The 17,284-nt window shown below is 57.2% G+C and overlaps 1 protein-coding gene across 1 annotated transcript in view; it reads right to left on the reverse strand.

Moving 5' to 3' along the window:
- TMEM132C (transmembrane protein 132C) overlaps positions 1–17,284 on the reverse strand; it is a 152,163-nt gene that overhangs the window by 30,268 nt on the left and 104,611 nt on the right. Inside the window, exon 4 of the mRNA XM_015587890.1 lies at positions 10,026–10,209. Coding sequence (XP_015443376.1) covers positions 10,026–10,209 — 184 coding nt within the window. The remainder of the gene's footprint in view (positions 1–10,025; positions 10,210–17,284) is intronic.

Genomic DNA, 17,284 nt, shown 5'->3' on the forward strand with positions numbered 1-17,284 from the left:
CCACGAAGCCTACTCGGTCGTAATTTTAGATGAAAAACGGAACGTCTATCACAGAATAATGGATGACACGCCCCCTGGTGGCAGAGATAGGCAACACACGGCATCACGGCCAACGGAGATGTCCTATGACTGGTTTTTCTGAACGCGAGCCGCCTCCCGGGCCCCTGATCAGGGCAGAGCAGAGTGTACCCCCTCATACCGCCGACTGCCCCAGGACGCCTCCGAGGGGAAATGCACACACCGTGAAATTTAACCGCCTTAACTGTACAGTTTGATAAATGGAGGGGCTTTGTGTACAAAGTGATGGCGGTTTTCCCCCATCCATCCAGCTTTGGACCGTTTTCCATCACCCGAAGGTCCCCCGGTGACGTGCGTAATTCACCTCCGCTCCTGCTTCGGGCCCCAGGCCGCTGCGGATCTGATCAGCTTCCTGTCTCCATAGTCCCTCCTTCTTCTAGATATTTCATGCCATGGATTCCCACGATGTGTGCTTTTACTTTTTATTTGTATGCCCAACTTCTTTCAGCCCAGCAGCCTGGTGCATGGTCGTTGGTTTCCCTTTCTCACGGCCACATAGTGGTCTATTTTCTGGCTGCCCCTGAATGTGCTTCCCCTTCTGCCAGTCGAGGGCTGTGTGGAGGATTCCGGTTCGGGCGGTTATAAACAATGTTGTGTGATCCCGCTGGCCTGCGTGTCTCCGGGTGGGCAGGTGTTTTGGTCTCTCTGCCCAGCGAGGAGCAGACTGTCGGGCGGCGTGCAGGGTGCCGTCAGCGCTGACACACCGCCCAAGTGTTCTCCGGCCGCCGCGCGCCGCCTCACGCCCCGCCTCCGACGGGGGCAGGTCCCAGTGGCCTCACGTCCACGTCGGCACCTGGTTTGGTCACCTTTCTCTCTTCGGCCCTTCTGGCGTGTCGCGATGGCGGCCCACCGTGCTTCGCTTTGCATTTCCCCATGACTCAGGACGCCGAGTGTTTCAGTTCCCCTAACATTTCAGACTTCAACGCATTCCTGTGGTAAGCCTTGGCTCGAACTCATTGAACTGTTGCTCTGACATTGGATTTAATCTTTGTTATGAGAATTTGAAAAGAACCAAATAATAGGATGGCGAGGCGGCATTTTGGCCCATCGCCACTAAAAAAAAAAAGCCAAAAAAAAAAAAAAAGAAAAAAATCAAAAGAAAATGAGAAGGGTGATTGCAAGCAGCTCGATGTAGCAAACATAACAATAACATTTAAATTAATTATCAACCCACACGTAATTAGGATTTCACATTCACCATTTAAAATTTCCTTGTAAAATTGGGATTTAAAAAAAATCTGCCTCTCGCGTATGCCGGCAGATACGGCGCCTGAATAACAAGAGTGGAGGGCACCGGTGCCGGCTTAGACCCCGGATGCTGTCCGCCAGGCGCGCAGGGTGACTGTCGGCCCGGTGGCTCCCCTCTGTGCTGGTCAGCCCGGATCCTCAGCCAAGGTCGCGCCACCGCCTCCTCCTCGAGTTAACGTGTGTGTCCGCCCACGTGTCTGGGAGAATCCACGTCAAACGGGTACCCCCAGACAGCGGGGCCCCCTGCCCGCCCGAGGGCCGACCTCTGAGGTGAAGGCAAACCTTTTGCAAACGAGTGGGGAAAACCTTCCAGTTTCCACTGGCTCGGCCAGCTCGCAGATTTAATTCTGAGAAGCGCGAGCAGCAATCTGGTCGGCAAGTCCCATGTCCCGTGCAGAGCTGACAAACTGGACGAATAGGAGTCTTCTGGGGAAAAGACAGGACCTCGCCTCTTTCTTTTACGTGGTTAAGGGACAGAGAAGTGGACGGTCACCTCCACGGATTTCCTGGCAAATTCAAGGAGGAAGGACCCTCCGAGGGTCAGGGAGAAACGGTGAGACTGCCGAGGGCAGGAGCGGCCTTCAGCAGACCGGACCGTCCGCCGCTTCTGCCGGGGGATGCTCCCGAGCCGGGTCCCAGGCGGGGAAGGAGGTGAGTGGCACAGACAACAGGGACTCGACTCTGTGGGCTGCCGCTTCCTAGCCGTGTGTCCTCGCGAATCTCTTAAGCTTTCTGTGCCCCAGCTCCCTCCTCGTTAAACAGGGGGAGGTACCGATCTGTCTCTGTTTCCTGCGGCTGCTGTGACAAGTCATCACAAACCGGGTGGCTTAAAACAACAGATATATATCCTCTCCCAGCTCTGGAGCCGGAAGTCTGAGATCTGGGTGCGGGCGGGTCCGTGCGCCCTCTGAAGGCTCCAGGCGAGGGTCCCGCCTGCCCCTCCCCGCTCCTGGTGGCGGCTACGTCCCCGGCATTTCTCGGCTGTGTGATCGTGGGCGAGTGACTTCACGCCTCCCAGCCTCAGCTCTCTCATCTGTGAAGTGGGGGTTGGAATTCCCGCCCCATGGAGCGTTTGAAACGACTGAATGCCAAATGCAGAGCGTGTGGGAAGCCCTGCAAAACGTTAGTTCCTGTGTTGTAGGTTTGCTACGCCCCTTTGGGAAGATCTTCAAGACCCCGGAGGGAGAGAGGACCTCAGAAAATTCCAAGCAGAGTCACCATATGATCCAGCACTCCCACTGCGGGCGTATACCCCCAAAACGGGAGTCAGGCTCGCAAAGACACCCCTGCACCCACGGTCACCACAGCATCATTCACGATCACCGAGACACGGACACAGCCTGAGGGTCCACGGACGGATGAACGGGCAAAGGAAACGTGGTACGTACGTACGAAGAAATATTACTCGGCCGTCAAAAAGAAGGCAGGGCCATTTGCGACAACATGGATGGACCCGGGACGTGGTGCTCGGCCGGTAAGCCGGTTGCAGAAGGACAAATGGTGCGGGACACCACTTCTATGAGATCTAAAACAGTCCGGTGCCCAGAGCCGAGGGCAGGATGGTGGTGGCCAGGGCCCAGGGAGGGATGGGAGGTGCTGGTCAACGGGCACCAAGTGCCGGTGACGTGGGATGAATGAGCTCAAGGCCTCTGCTGGCCAGCACTGCACCTGGACGTCACGATGCTGAGAATTCGCTAGGAAGACGGGTCTCTGGCCACGCGTTCCTCCCACCGAGAAAACCAAGCACGAAAGCTCAGACGGACACGGGAAGCTGGGAAGGCGGTGGGCGTGTCGCCCGGCTGCGGTGATGGAGATGCTGTCGCGGGTCCGGCCCCACGAAACCGACGCGTCAAGCTTGCCCAGGCTTCCCGTGGATCCGTGATATCTCAGTAAAGCTTCATAAAGGGCAGACGAGCATTCAAGCCTGAGCAGCAGTGACAGCCGGGTGAGGACGTGGTGCTGCTATGGGGAGGTCACGGTGGCTCTGGGTGGGGGGGCTGGACCCTCCTTTGGGGCTCCTCGGCTGTACCACGTGCCCCGCTCAGGCCTTGTGTCCCCGTGGTGGGCCGCCTACGGGCCCCGGGCACGGTGTGGGCCCCGCCTGGAGCAGGCTTGGGGCAGGCGGTGGCATGCGGAACGGTGCGCTGTGCAAAGGGCTCTGCCCGGCCAGCCGCAAGGCCTGTTGGGATCAGACGCGGACGGACACGTGACTGAGCATCCTCGCACCTCCCTGCTGCAGCCCTGAGCGGGTCTGGCCCCGTGGTGGGGCTCACGGGGGCTGCCAGTTAACGGAGAGGTGTCCCAGGAGGTCACGTGAGCCCGGTCGCGGGTGCCCCTCACAGGGGAGGCCGGAACGAGCCCGTCTGTGCGTTGGGAGGGCAAAGGAAACACTGTCCCATCGAATAAATGAAGGTGCGGATTGTGGCTTTTTAAAACTCCATGACAAAACCCAGATGGAGGAAGAAAAAACCCCCAAACCTCATTTCATCTCGCCGTTCGTGTATTAATTGAGAAAGCGAAAATACCAAGATTAATTCCCATTCAAATCTGCACCCACCTAAGGTTCTCGAAAATGAAACTCCATTAACGGCTCCTTCTCGTCTGTACCGTGGAGCATGTTCCCTGCCTGGGGACACCGCTCTGCCTCCTTTTCCAGGCCGGGCACAGCGGGGGCTCTGTGAGCTTTTGGAAAGCGACTCCCTCCTCCCCCGTACCAGGACACGATGCGGTTATCTGAGAAAACGTGTCATTTAGAAGCTCTTAAGGTGACGCGAGCCAGCCTCTGAAATAACACTGAGTGACTTTCGGGTCTGATTACACTGAGTGGCTGAAAGGACTCGCTCTGAGCAAGTCGATCGCTTGTCGTTTCTGTGGGCGATGGGAACACGAGCCCCGCATTTACTGGCCAGAATGAGGACGCGGCGGACACTATGACTGCCTGATGGTGCCACTTGGAGAGCAATTATATATGCTCGCGTCCCCGCCTGCTACTAAAGGCTGCCTTTTCAAGTCCCCTCGAGCAGGAAAAGGGACACCGTGACTCTCCAGCCACTTTAGACTCCGGCACGGCCCGAGCAGACGTCCGAGTCCTTGGTTTGGTGATGAAACCTCAGATAAGAGACGACAGAAAACCAGCACAGGAGTGAGTGTCCGGTGGGTGGCTCGTCCCCTCCTGTCACTCAGGAAAGTGGGCTCCGCGGGTCTGCTGTTGGGGCGGGCAGGGCTGCCGAGAACGGCCGGGCCCCACGTCACGTTCCAGACACGGCGAGCGTCTCGTGGAAGGCCGTCTCCTCACCATCCGCACGAAGACGCTGTCCGGGCTGGTGGCCAGTCGTCCTCCCGGACAGCGTGGACTTCTAAGCGCACAGCCCGCTCTCAGACAGAGGACGGGTTAAGCCCGGACCAGGCGCTCCCTCAGCTTCAGTAACGAAGGGCATGTGGATTTATGTAGCAGGCAAGTGGGAACCCTCATTTATTTCGTTCACTCCTTAAACTCAAAGTCTAGAACATTCTCCTGCCGCCGTGTGGACATTCAATAAATATTTGCTCCAAGAGTGAGTGGATAGTCAATATGTAAGGAGAGACTATTGTGGCTGGCTTGCCGGCTGCCCTTAGCTGTTTCCCCATTGTCTTGGGAATAGTCATCACGGATGGTGAATTTTTCAGGAGCGGGGGAAGGTCACGGGAAGGAACGAACGATAAGTCCCTCCATAAAGAAGGGCAAGGGGGAGCCTTGGTAGAAAGGTCGACGAGCGAACGCAGCCCTTGCTCACAGCTAAGGCTCCCGTTTGCCCAGTGCCACTCGGTCGGGGTCGGGGAGCCTTGCTTTCCCGTCTCCGGCTCCCCCGGGCCCCTCGCCAGGCCAGGGGCTCAGATGTGTGGGTCTCGATACTCCCCACAGCCTCACAAACTACCGCGGACCCTGAAGAGCTTTTGCCTACGCGGGTCAGACGTAGAGACATCGATTGCATTAACAACTACAACCAGAAGGTGGGGGGACTCGAGGTGACAATAACACATACTCCGTTAACTGTTAGAGTGAGGACATCATGCTTACGTCCGTGCCCTCGTGACCAACCACGTCACAGCGTTCCAGGGGTCCCAGCCTCGTGAAGTCCTCCCCCACGTCGAGTCAGCATGGCTGACGTCACCCACAGAAAGCCGCGGTGTGGACGGCACGTGACCTCCGAGGTGCCACAGAAGGCCTTGCAGCTTCCCTCCTGGTCCCCAGGGAGAGCCAGCTGCCATGCTGTGAGGTCCCTCGAGCTGCCCTCAGGAGAGGCGCTAACTTGCCAGCCAAGAGAGCGAGTCGCCTGGGGCGGCCCCTCTAAGCCCCGTCCAGCCGTCAGCGATGCGGCTGCACGAGCGTCTTCACTGCAGGCTCAGGAGGGACCCTGAGACGGGAGCCCCAGCAGAGCCGGTCCTGAACCCCCGGCCCTCGGGGGGGGTTTATTATCCATCCACGGATAACTGCTGCCTTCATCACCACCACTCCAATAACCTAGCCACCAGCTCACATTAACATGAATTAAAATTAGATGAAGTTAAAAACTCAATTCCTCTGATACTCCAGCCAATTTTGAGTGTCGGTGACCTGTGCAGCTGGTGGCTCCCACACTGGACAGACCTGCCACACCGTTACGGAGAGTCTCACTGGAAAGCACTGCTTTATAAGTTTCTAAATTGGAATCTTTGCCTTCCAAGGCTGTAAGTGGAGTTATGTAATGTTTGGTGAGACATAGAAGGCGTGTACATTGTTATAACTCACCGATTCAATGCGGGCAGCTGTCGGCCACCTACTAGATGCCGAGCAGTGCTCTGGAAGTTGGGGACACAGCAATGAGCAAGCCCAGGAACCTATAAACATGAAGATGGCCAGGCAGAGGGGAGATGGACGACCGATCGGTCAACCGACACACACGGAGCCACGTCTGGTGGTGACGGGGGCCGCAGGAGGAATCTGGCAGAAAAAGGGGGTGGTGGGGTCGGAGGTCCCTGTGTTACCCTAACAGGGTAGTTAAGGAGGGCTTCAGGGAGGAGGTGGCATTTGAGCAGGACCTGGATGGAGCAAGGGGCAAGCACGGAGGTCATGAGACCTCCAAGGGCAGCAGTTCCTGATCCCGGATGTGCATCTGACTCACCTAAGAAGGGCTTGAAAATAGGCCCATGACTCCAAGGACATTGATTAACTGGCTCTGGGCGTGTGGCCGGAAAGCTCTACCTCCCCCCACATCACGCCCGGGGTCCTGACGAGCAGTTAGGGCTCCAGGGCCAAGCCGCTTCAGTGTCACCGTCGAGGGCAGATACGCAAATGCTGGGCCCCACCACCGACCCGCAGAACCAGGACCTCTGGGGCGGCAGAGCAGGTAACATGACGGAGAGCAGAAGCTTGGAGAAGGCCGGCCTCTCCCATGCCCTCCGTCTACCCATGGGAAGCACACGACAGGCGACGATAAGGCCTCCCGTTTCTGAGCCCTCACCGTGTGGCGGGCAGTGGGCTGGGGCCCCCGTACGGGACAACGAGTGGGTAACCCTGAAATCGTGAGCACCGACTCACAGCAGCTTCGCGCGCGAGTCATGGATTTGCTCTTTAGACAGACGTCTGTGCCGCTTAGCTGGAGGGAGAGGTATTTTAAAATTGAATTCCCAAGCCACTCCCCACCTATTCTGCCCGAAGGGTTATTTTTCAACTGGCAAACGTTAGTCAATGGGCCTAGAGCATCCAAACCATCCTTGAAACGCTCCTGGAGAGCTACAAACATGAAATTTTGAGAAGGGGCAGAGAGGTCAGGGGAGGATGGTTTTGAAAAACAATAAAATGTATTTTTCACTGTCTTCTCACAAACAAAATTCTCCGATTCCTGTCGGCGGAGACCGCGGCCAGCTCTTTGAAAGGCCTTCGTGTCTCCAGCCCTGAGGATTTTGCCCGCACGGTCCCCGCGGGCCCCAAGGCAGTGTTAAGTCGTCCTTCACTTACAGATTGACAGGCGGGCCCGCCAGCCTGTCTGGGAGGCCACGGGTCTGCTCACGCACCCTCAGCGCCCCGCACCTGCTTCTCTGCATTCGGCAGTGTCGAAGGAGGCAGATGAGCAAGCACAGGACGCAGGGGCTGGAGAAACCCAACCGCGGGGTCCAGACACCCCAACAGACCCCTTGACACCTCCCTTGGGTGTGAGCAGCCACGAAGCCGGGCAGGAAGATGGCCCGGTTGTGACCAAGCGCTTCTGATCACGTCTGTTTTCCGAGAATAATCGAGCTGGGTTCTCTGGGCAGCAGAGCCTGGAGGGAGCTTGCAGCATGTCCTTCGCTGTCACGCGGGGTCCTGGCTGGAAACAGATGGCCTCCCCCAGAGAGGCTGAACTGAGGGTGTGTAACGTGGGGCTATTAACAGAACTGTGACAGGGTCGCAGGCAGCGGCCGAGACGGTGCGGCCCGGACGCCTGCCCCAGCTGGCACTCCTGGCCGGGGAGGGCTGCCCCGTCACCGGAACCCAGAGGGAGGCGGCCACGGAAAGCGGACGCCCCAGCAGGACAGGAGCCGTGGGCAGAGAGGACCACGCCCCTGACAGACGTGCACAGCAGGTGGGGGGGCGAAGCAGGCCACATCCATGACCCGGGGCCCCCAGAGCAAAGCGTCACCAACTGGGTGGCTTACGACCTCTCGCGGCTGCAGGCCGGGGGCCCCCAGGCAGGGTGTCGGCAGGCCCCCGAGGAGAAGGGCCTTCCTGCCCCCCTCCCGGATTCTGCGGGTTGATAGAGACTCTCGCTTTCCTCGGCCTGTAGCTACGTCCCTCCGGTCTCTGCCACCGTCCCCAGGTGGCCTTGCTCCCTGCTTCTCCTCCGTGTCCAAAGGTCTCTCTCTCTGCCGGGACACCAGGCGTTGGATCTAGGACTTCATCCTAACTTAGGCGCATCTGCAAAGCCCCGACTTCCATGAGGCTACGCGCGTGGGCACGAGTGGGGTGGGGTGGGGAGTAGGGGGTGTAGTGAGATGGAACAGGGAGATAGGATGTCAGTGTCTATTTTGGGGGGACGCAATTCAAGCCACCACAGAAGACTCTCTCTCCCCGCTCTGTCCACTGGCCAAACCCACCAGAAGCCAGAAGCTGAGCACCCTCTCTTGCTGCATAGTCCGGGCAGGGAGGCTCCAGGGGTCCCCCAAACCTTAGTGAATCTCCCTGACACCCTGGGAAGGTGAAGGTTAAGATCGTTATTTTGAGAACAGGCGGTACTTTTCTTTAAACAGCCCATGATAGTCACTTTATTTTAAATTTGATTTTATGCAGAGAGATATGGATGCATTCTAGGAATTTTAAAAGCTTTATACAAGAGAAAGACCCTAACTTCTCACTGTGGTTCAGGGGGCAGGGAAAACGATTTCATCTTAAGCGTGCAAAGGAAAAAAAATCATAATCATGAAATGCTTCGAAACTCCAGGCAAATCTCACCACCTCCCAGGAAATGAGTCAGGTGCTCCTCCCGGGCTCAAAGCTTGAGGCGTCTGCAGGAGCACTGGCTGCCACGTGGCCACCATGAGTACACTGAGAGCAAAGCCAGGAAGTAGCTGGGTCCTAGTGACAGGACCTGAGTCCCGATCACTGTGAATGAAACCAGCACGAATCTTCCGGGCTTTGGATTACACAAGCCACTGTGCTCAAGCCATTTTGGGTTAGGTTTTCTGCCACATGTAACCCCCAAGTCCCAATCGATATACTTCTCAACGTGGTGCAGCAAAGCCTGCCCACCCCGAAACTGGACGGAAGTCCCTGGCACAGACGGCTGAAGCTACACTTCAAAGTACCCGTCACACGCCTCTGAACCACCACCCTCTCTGTGTCTCCCGTGGGGGGGTCTTTGTCTCCCGCACACGTAGGGAGTGTCCTGGAGACTCGCCGCAGGGCGTGGTGGACAGGGTCGTGACTCTGGGGAAGTACAGTCCAGCCTCTCACCATCCTCCTCCTCCCTTGCTTGCTGCCAGCTCCATGGGCCCAGCTAGGAGTCACTGACGGGCTGGCGTGTGCTGCGTTTGTGCCGTGTTGTGTCAAATTTCTCGTGTAGTGAGGCAGAGGCCACAGTATCCATCCAACTCCCAGCCCTCTTGAAATCAGATTCCTTTTGACCAATAGGATGTGTAAGGAAGTGTCATATGTCGTTTCTAGGCCATTGCTTAGAAGACTTTGCATGTGACTGTCCAACCGTCTGTTCCTCGGTCACAGAACCCGAGAAGGCCAGATGGTGCTGACGTTAGAGCTGCACAGTGTGATGTGTCCACCGGGCTTGGTGCCTGGGGGACCACACAGAACAGCCTCCTGTCATTTAAGCCGCGTTTTATAGGCAAGAATAACTACGTTGCATCAGATGCCAGAGAATCGAGGGTTGTCTGTTGCACCAGCATAGATGCATGTGGTAACCTAACATTTCCTTCAAAAAAAACCCCAAAAAACTAGAATAGACTTAGAGAAGAAAAAGTAAGCAAATAACACTAGCTTTGGTGCGCGATATGGCAAATATCATGAGGCCGATGTGAAAATAACCAAAGATGAGAAATGTCACAGCTTCCAGCCCGGAAAAAAGTGGGAGACTTTGCACGTCACGTCTCGTAATGAAACAATGCGGTAAACATCCTGGGAGCAACAGGAGGGTCAGGGGACGCGATCGGACAGCCGAGCACAGGCGCGTCCGTGATCACGCACGCCTTACCATGGCCAAGGGGACGATGCCCACCAAGTCCTTCTGGCTGATGAAGACCTCAGACACGGCGAGGTCCGTGGCCCCCTTCCGCGGGTACTCGACCTGCCAGGTGATGGGCTGGGTCCCCGAGAGGCTGCTGAAGCTGGCGATCTCAAAGTTCATCTGCACGACCTCATGGAACGAACCGCTGCTTCTGGAAGGGAGCAAGGGAAGACAGCTTTTAGCCGGCTGTGTCCAGGGGGAGGACCCTTCTCTCTCTCTGGCCGTCCTCCTCGCCACTGGAGCTAGAATGCAAGGACCAGGACAACACGGTTCGGGGACAGCACCTCGGGCTCGGTGCCAACGGCAAGTCAGGGACCTGGGGGGCTTGGATGGAGCAGCACCCACAGGTGAAGGATCTGGGCCAAGAGTCTTCAGCATCGGGCATTAACCAGTGCATGTGCTGACGAGTCTCCGGGATTGATTTCCCCTGGCTCTTCAGACAATGAGTTAACCCAGTTCGTCCCGCCCTTGCACTATGAACCCACATGACCTTTGAACTAAGTGGACCCCCTTTAAATCCAGCTCTGTAAGTGTGGCCGATGCCGTGGGTGGCTCGCTCAACACCATTCAACCCTTTCCGAGCATACTGTCCTGTCCCATGGAGGCCGAGAAGCAGGAAATGACATTGCCAGGCTCCCTTGCAGCTAGACGCAGGCCTGAGCAGATTCCACCTCTCAGAGACCCTCCTCTGTGACTGAGATGTGGACGCGGGTTCTAAAGCAGGAGCTGGGGACGGAGTTACGATTCTCTGGTTCCTCGGGGTCAGCGCTGGTGGCGTTTTGTGGCTGCAAACTCTCCCTGCGGGGTTGGGCATTTTCCTTGTCAGTTTTACCCCTGGCCGTGTGGCAAATACGGTCTTCCAACAGCTGTCTTAGAAATTTACGAAACTGCCCAGCACCCTTCAGTGAAACCTCTTCTGTGTAGGGGGACCCGTCAGCTAAAGGGACTCTGTTGTCTGTAACGAGGAATTCTGAAAAATACCCTAAATTTGAGGTAGGTCTATGTATATGTATATGTATATTTATATTTATATTTTTAGCACGCTCTCCCCAGCGGTTCTGTTACTTTGGGAACTATTGACAGTCCAAGCGTCTCATTTTTTAGATGATGATAGTAAGGCCCGGAAAGGGGGACTGGCCTGCTGACGGCCACACAGCTCGCTGGTGGCAGAGTCCTGGTTCCTAGTCCCAGGGTCTTGACAGCGTCCTCCCCCACGACAGCTGGCGGTGGAGCACGGGACACCCGGCGAGTGCCTCCAGGACGGGGTCGGCACGCTGTGGCCTGCGAGCCCCAGGCAGCCTGCCGCCAGCTTCTGTAAATAGTGTCATTGGAACGCGGCCCCGTCCGCTTGTTCACACTTTGTCTCTGGCTGCTTCTGACACGGTTGAGTAGCTGTGTCGGGTCACATGCCGCCTGCGGAGCCTGAGGTATCGACAATCTGGACCTTTACAGAAAACGGTTTGCCAGTTTGTTTAGGTCAGAGAACGGGGCGTCGAAGCAGCTTCCTGGAGCCAGTGAATAAAAAGAGTCAATGCTGCGGGAAACACGGCTTTCCAGGCGCACCGTGGGTCCGCAGGGCGGGCCAGGGATCCCGTCAGTTCCAGAAGGTCCCTCCGGCACTCGCCTGGATGCTGAGCGTTGCTGTCAGGGGTGGGTCGGCAGTTACAGAGTCCCAGCCGGGAAGGCCGCGTGCTTCGGGGGACTTCAGGGTGTTTTCCAAAGCACTTCGAGAAAGAGAAAGCTCATGTGCCGAACAGCCATGTCCGGGGCGTGTGCTGGTACCCCGGACGAGCAGGGGAGAAGCCCTTTCCTTTGCGGGGGGCATAATCGGTTTGGGGGGGCTTGCTCCCCAGTCAGAATGCTAATTTCTCATCCCATCACCTTCAACCTTGCACAGGGCCTGGGGCAGGGAGTGACGGAAAGGTCACCGCACCAACCACAGCACTGGGCCCATGCGTCTTCCCCACGCTCTCCGGGCCGGCTGTGGGGTCCAGAGAATCCTGGTGTAGGAGATGCTGGGTGTGCTTCTGGGGGTAATAAATCGATTAGTTTTCCATGCTGGAAATATTGGATCTCCAAGGATTCTATTTAAAGAATAAGAAAGAGGGGAAGGAACGCAGGAAGACACGAAACGAGGGCATGAGAGAGGCGGTGAGAGAGAGAAGAGAGGCGGGGGCTCAGGTGTTGGAGCCGAGACGTCGTCCTACGGCTCTTTACAGCGACACGCGAGCGTCAGGATCCGTGCCGTGAGCTTCCAGGCTGCCCGAGTTCAAGTCCCAGCTCGCTGGCTGCTGGCAACTCTGCTTCCCCTCCCGCGATTCGCAGAGCGGGAATACTAATCCTCCCCGTTCCCTAGAACTGATACGAGGGCTGACTAAAGAGAGGACAAGTCTCATGCGCGGAGGACAGAACTCGGCACTAGCAAACGTCAACCAGCCTTAGCTGATCTTGTTGGTGGCAGGTCTCGTCGCTGCGTTGGTTCTTAGTGACTATAGCTTCGGCTGCCTGAGGCACCTTGAAAACTCGCCGCTTTCGGGCTGGCCCAGGAGCCCCCTGTGAATGAGCCACGATAGAGACGTGGATTCTGTGCCCGTCATCGTGAACCGGGACGCGTTCAGACTGGTCACTGTCAGACGCGACACCGTGGTACCCTGGTGGATGAAGCCCGAGGGAAGATGTGTGCCTGCAATTCCGTCTGTGGTCAGGGCCCTCTGCCGCCTCTGAGCCGACGCAAGTCTTTGCCAAGCCTTTGCCTCGAAGGGACCGAGAGCCCTCCAAGCCACCTGATACGGGGCTTGGGATATTGTTAGGGTACTGAGTAGAAGGAGTTCAAGCCTTCTGGGACTGCAGAGAGCACCCCAGAACCGCCATTCACTAAATCAACAGCGCAGATTTACTGCAGTAACGTTTGAAAGAAGTTTTAAAAAAAGCTTACTCAAAACCTAATAAATTCCCCCAAGAGTCACAATAAAGTTTGGACCCCTCGAAACCCAATTTACCAAACCTCTTAGCTGCCGAAGTCTTATCTTGTAAGACAGTGGAGTCTGGGGCTGTGTTAAGGAGCCAAAGGGCTTCGCCTGCCCCAGCGTGGCGTGTAAGGGGGGCGGGATGCAGCTCCAGAGTCGCCGTCAGCCACTGTGGACGGCTCAACGTCTGTAGAGAGAAACAGACTGACGGAAATGAGGAAGTCGCCTTCTGAGAGGGCAGCCACGCGGGAGGACGGTCACTGTCCTGGGCTCTGTTTTATCCATCCTACTTCGTGTGCATGTCATGAAGGCAGAGGACACGTACTCCCGTGGGGAAGGCTTCACCAGAGACCCCCGGTGACCCAGGAGACCGTGGAGAACTCTCCGTGGTGCTGAAGCCCCGTGGTTCGCCCCGCAAGCTGCAGGCCGCGGGGAACCCCTTACTCTGGCTGACTAAGGGGGTTCAGCGAGCACCTCAGACTTGCTGGGAAGTGTGGGGGCAAAGGGCAGTTATAGGACGAGAACCTTGGAGAAAACCAGTTCTCGGCAGGAGGACACCCCCGCCGATGCCAAAAACGGATTTTCTGCTGAGCTCAGTTCTCTGCGTCACCAACCCCACGTCGAAAGTGCTGAGCGGGGTTACGTGACTGTCCGAGATGAGAGAACACACCCTAATTCAATGTGTCAGGGACGTGAGAAATAAAGCCGGTCCGTTATGGAGAGTCACCTCTTTCGCCCCGCTGCATAATCAGCATACAGGACGAATTCAGGACGTGGGATGCTGGTGAAGGGCCGAGGGCAGGGAGAAACCTTTAAAGGCTGCCCTGTTTCCAGGCACATCTATATTATGCTATGAGTTGGGACTTTAAAAAATGTCCTCCTCTCTGCCCCAGTCCCCGAAGCCGGAAGCCTTACAGGCACAGGCAAACGTGAAAGGGTGAGGAATGAGTGTGCTGACTTCACCACGGGCACCTCGATGGCGACGCCGCTTCTCCAAAGGAGACGGGCATCCCTCCCCCGAAAGCGGCCAGGACTTCGTCGCCCTGTGAAGCAGGGGCTCTCGATCTTGGCTAAATGTCACAATCACCCGGGGCGATGAAAAGAAAAACTCTCGATACCCGGGTGGACCCTGGACCGATGGTGCCGGAAGCTCAGGTTTTAGTATTTGCAAAGCTCGGGTGATTTTAATGAGCGGCCAAGGTCGACGGGGACTGCTCTACTCAAAAGGGCTCTCTCCGTGATCACCCAGCATTTCACTCCGAAATTATTATTATTCTCTGCTTCCTAGTGTCCGCGCAGCAATTTTATTAGGTAGGTGCCATCACCGTGAGCTCCGAAATCAGACGCACTTGAGTCCGAGTTCTGAGTTTAATGTTTAGAGTGTGTGTGGGGTCGGGGGGAGGGTGACCTTGGGCAAGTTACTTAACCCGTCAGTTCTCAGTCTTGGTGACAATCTGGAATTACTTGGTGGAGGAGCTTTAAAGAATTCTGATGTCTCGCGTCGAGGATCTTGCCTTCATCTGTCTGGGGTGGGACCTGGACAGTAGGACTCCAAAGGACTCAGGTGATTCGAATATGCAGCAAAGCGGAAGAACCACTAACTTTGCCTCCACGAGCATCTCTTTCTGGATCTGCGATAAGCCTCGCTGCCGAGGCTGTGACAGGGGCAAATGGTATGACGTGCAAAATTCAGGGCACCCAATAGCAACTGTCCACCGGGTGTTAGCTCTGTCATGGCTGCAGCTCCTCCTCCCATTCAGCACCCGGGCAGGGCTTGCACACCTTCGTCTTCCTAAAGCCACTGTGCCGGGATGCGCTCAACAGTAGGTGGGGAAATTTAAGACCCCAGCCAGCCTCCCCAGGTCTTGACCCGAGTGTCCCGCCTGTGCCTTCCAGGGGCCTAACACACAGGAATGTACGACGCGCTGTTTCTCAAGGCGCTGACATTTCAGCTAAAGTAGGTCACGCTTTAGGAAGCACGAATGCTCGGCCCCGGGAAAGCGATGCTTTCGTGCCCCAAACCTGATGCTATGTATGACCTTCCCCATCTCCTCCCCAGCTTACCCCACTCTGGCCTCCTTGGGAAGACTCACGGACACCGAGCCTCCTCCACCTCGGGGCCTCGGCGCTTCCCTCCCCCCCAGACACCCGCCCCTCGCCTACGCCTGCATTCTGCATTCTTCCCGTCTTCCCCGGCTCACCCGGCTGCTTTATCGAAACCACCAAACGACACGCCACCCACTTATACGCGTCCGGTTCATCACCTGGCCTCCCCTCCCTCCAAGGGAGCTCCGCGCGAGCAAAGACATCGCTTTGCTCACCTTGCGACGCGGCACGGCGTCGACCCATAGGAGGTGCTCAGCAAATATTTGTTGAATGAATAATGAATGAGCGATTGCTCCCAGGAGCGAGGTCCTCCATAGTCACTAGTCATGCTCCTTCCCTCCCACTAGTCGGGTCGAATTTCATTCCCACTCGAGGAGGGAGAAGGAGTCTCTGCCTAGTCGGGGAAGAGGCAGAAGCATCCTTTGAAGCTATCAGCCTTTCCAGAAGGCTTGAACTCCTTCCAAGAGAAAAGCGACAAGCAGAGCCCGTTGGAGGCCTTCCAGGGACGACACGCTCCAAGGTCCACTACGAAAACGTCCCATTTTCCAAAGATCACCGCTGACAGAAATTGGATCTGCTTCAAAGCTCGCTATTGAATTTCATGCCTGCTGAGCTCCACTAAATACAAAACAAAGAGGCTGACTTAACTATGCAAAAATATAATTTACAGTTAATGGCTGTAATTGATGAGGGTCTCATGGCAGCCCGACTGCTAAGACTAAAACGCTCAGCAAGGAAGTAAAAGGAAGTTTTCCTTTCGAAACAGAAGGCGGGTGTTACTGAGCACCCAGCCCGGTGGCCCAGCCGGCCGGCATTCACCAAGCGCCCGCCTCGTGCCAGGCGCTGCCACCTGGGACTAGAGATACAGACGTGGTCCACAGTGGGCCACGGTCCACCGTGAGGGGCCCCCACGATCCTGCGGTCAGTTCCCCACTTATGTGGCTAAAGACACAGCGGGGAGACGGCCCGGCGTGGATGCGGACGCCACGTGTCTCGGGGCTGCTCGGCCCTTGCCCCTGGCTCCCTCTGCGGCATCATCCAGGCAGGCTCCGTTGGAGTGGAGAGCGCGGCCTCATTCTCGCATCTGGAAGAATTCACACCGGCCACCTCCGCCGCCCTCTGTAACGTCCTCGACGCCGGCTGCCCGGCAGAGGTACCTCGTGAGGTTTTGTGACACCAGTGCTTTTGAGAACACGCCCCCCTCTCTTCCCTGAAGAGTCCGCCGGTCCGTGGGGGGCCTGGCTGTCTCTTTTCCTGATCAAGCTTCCTAGGGCGTCTCTACCTGTCGCCTGGACCACGGCGACCCCCTCTCCTCCCGGATTCTACGCTTCTCTCTCTACAGTCTGTTCTCTGCCCAGAGGCCAGAGGGTTTTTCTATAATATGCAACTCAGAGGGCCGCTTACAATCCCCCAAAGTCGCCCTGGCTTCCCGCGCAGTTAGAGCACAGCCCGAAGCCCTTCCCCGGGCCGCGTCCGCCAGCTCTGGCCCCGTCTGCTGCTCCAGCTGCTCTGGGCCTGGTCCGCTCCACGCTCCACGCTCCACGCTCCAGGCTCCACGAACGCGCCCAGCTCACGCGCTGCTCCCTCCGGCCGCTCTCCGTGCGGCTGGCTCCATCTCGTCACTGACCACAGGAGTCGACACCCGCAAGCGACTGAACACCGGCTCAGGCAGACAGACCCTCCCCGACACCCGCGCCCCAGAAACACCTCCCCGCCAGACTGTCGTCACTGCGTGATCGCCGTCAGAGACGCTGCTTGGCTTCCCCGGTCCGTTTTCCGTCTCCCCCGCCAGGTGTAAGTGTCCCGAGATGGGAAACGTTGTCTGTCTTGGTCTCTGGGGACCTAGAATGGTGCCTGGTCACGTAGGGGGAGGTGGATAAGTCTGTATCCGTGAAGTGAGCAAACGCACGGTCCTCGGGTGTCGCCCCCGGCCTGACTGACCTTGGGAAGCTGTGCCGTTTGCATCAGCCCGTGTCCCGTACACGCCCCCGATGTCCTTTCCTAGCGACACTTATTGGTGACGTCCCAGCACGTCACAGCCGAGGGGTGAAGCTCGCCGGGGGGGATCGAAAGTCGGCTGAAGAAAAGGCGGGAACCAGGGCCGTCGCAGCGGCCGGCAGACGGGGGGGACGCGGAGGCACAGGACTTCTTCGC

Source organism: Pteropus alecto, unplaced genomic scaffold (genome assembly GCF_000325575.1).
Source record: "Pteropus alecto unplaced genomic scaffold, ASM32557v1 scaffold213, whole genome shotgun sequence".
NCBI classification, from domain to species: Eukaryota; Metazoa; Chordata; class Mammalia; order Chiroptera; family Pteropodidae; genus Pteropus; species Pteropus alecto.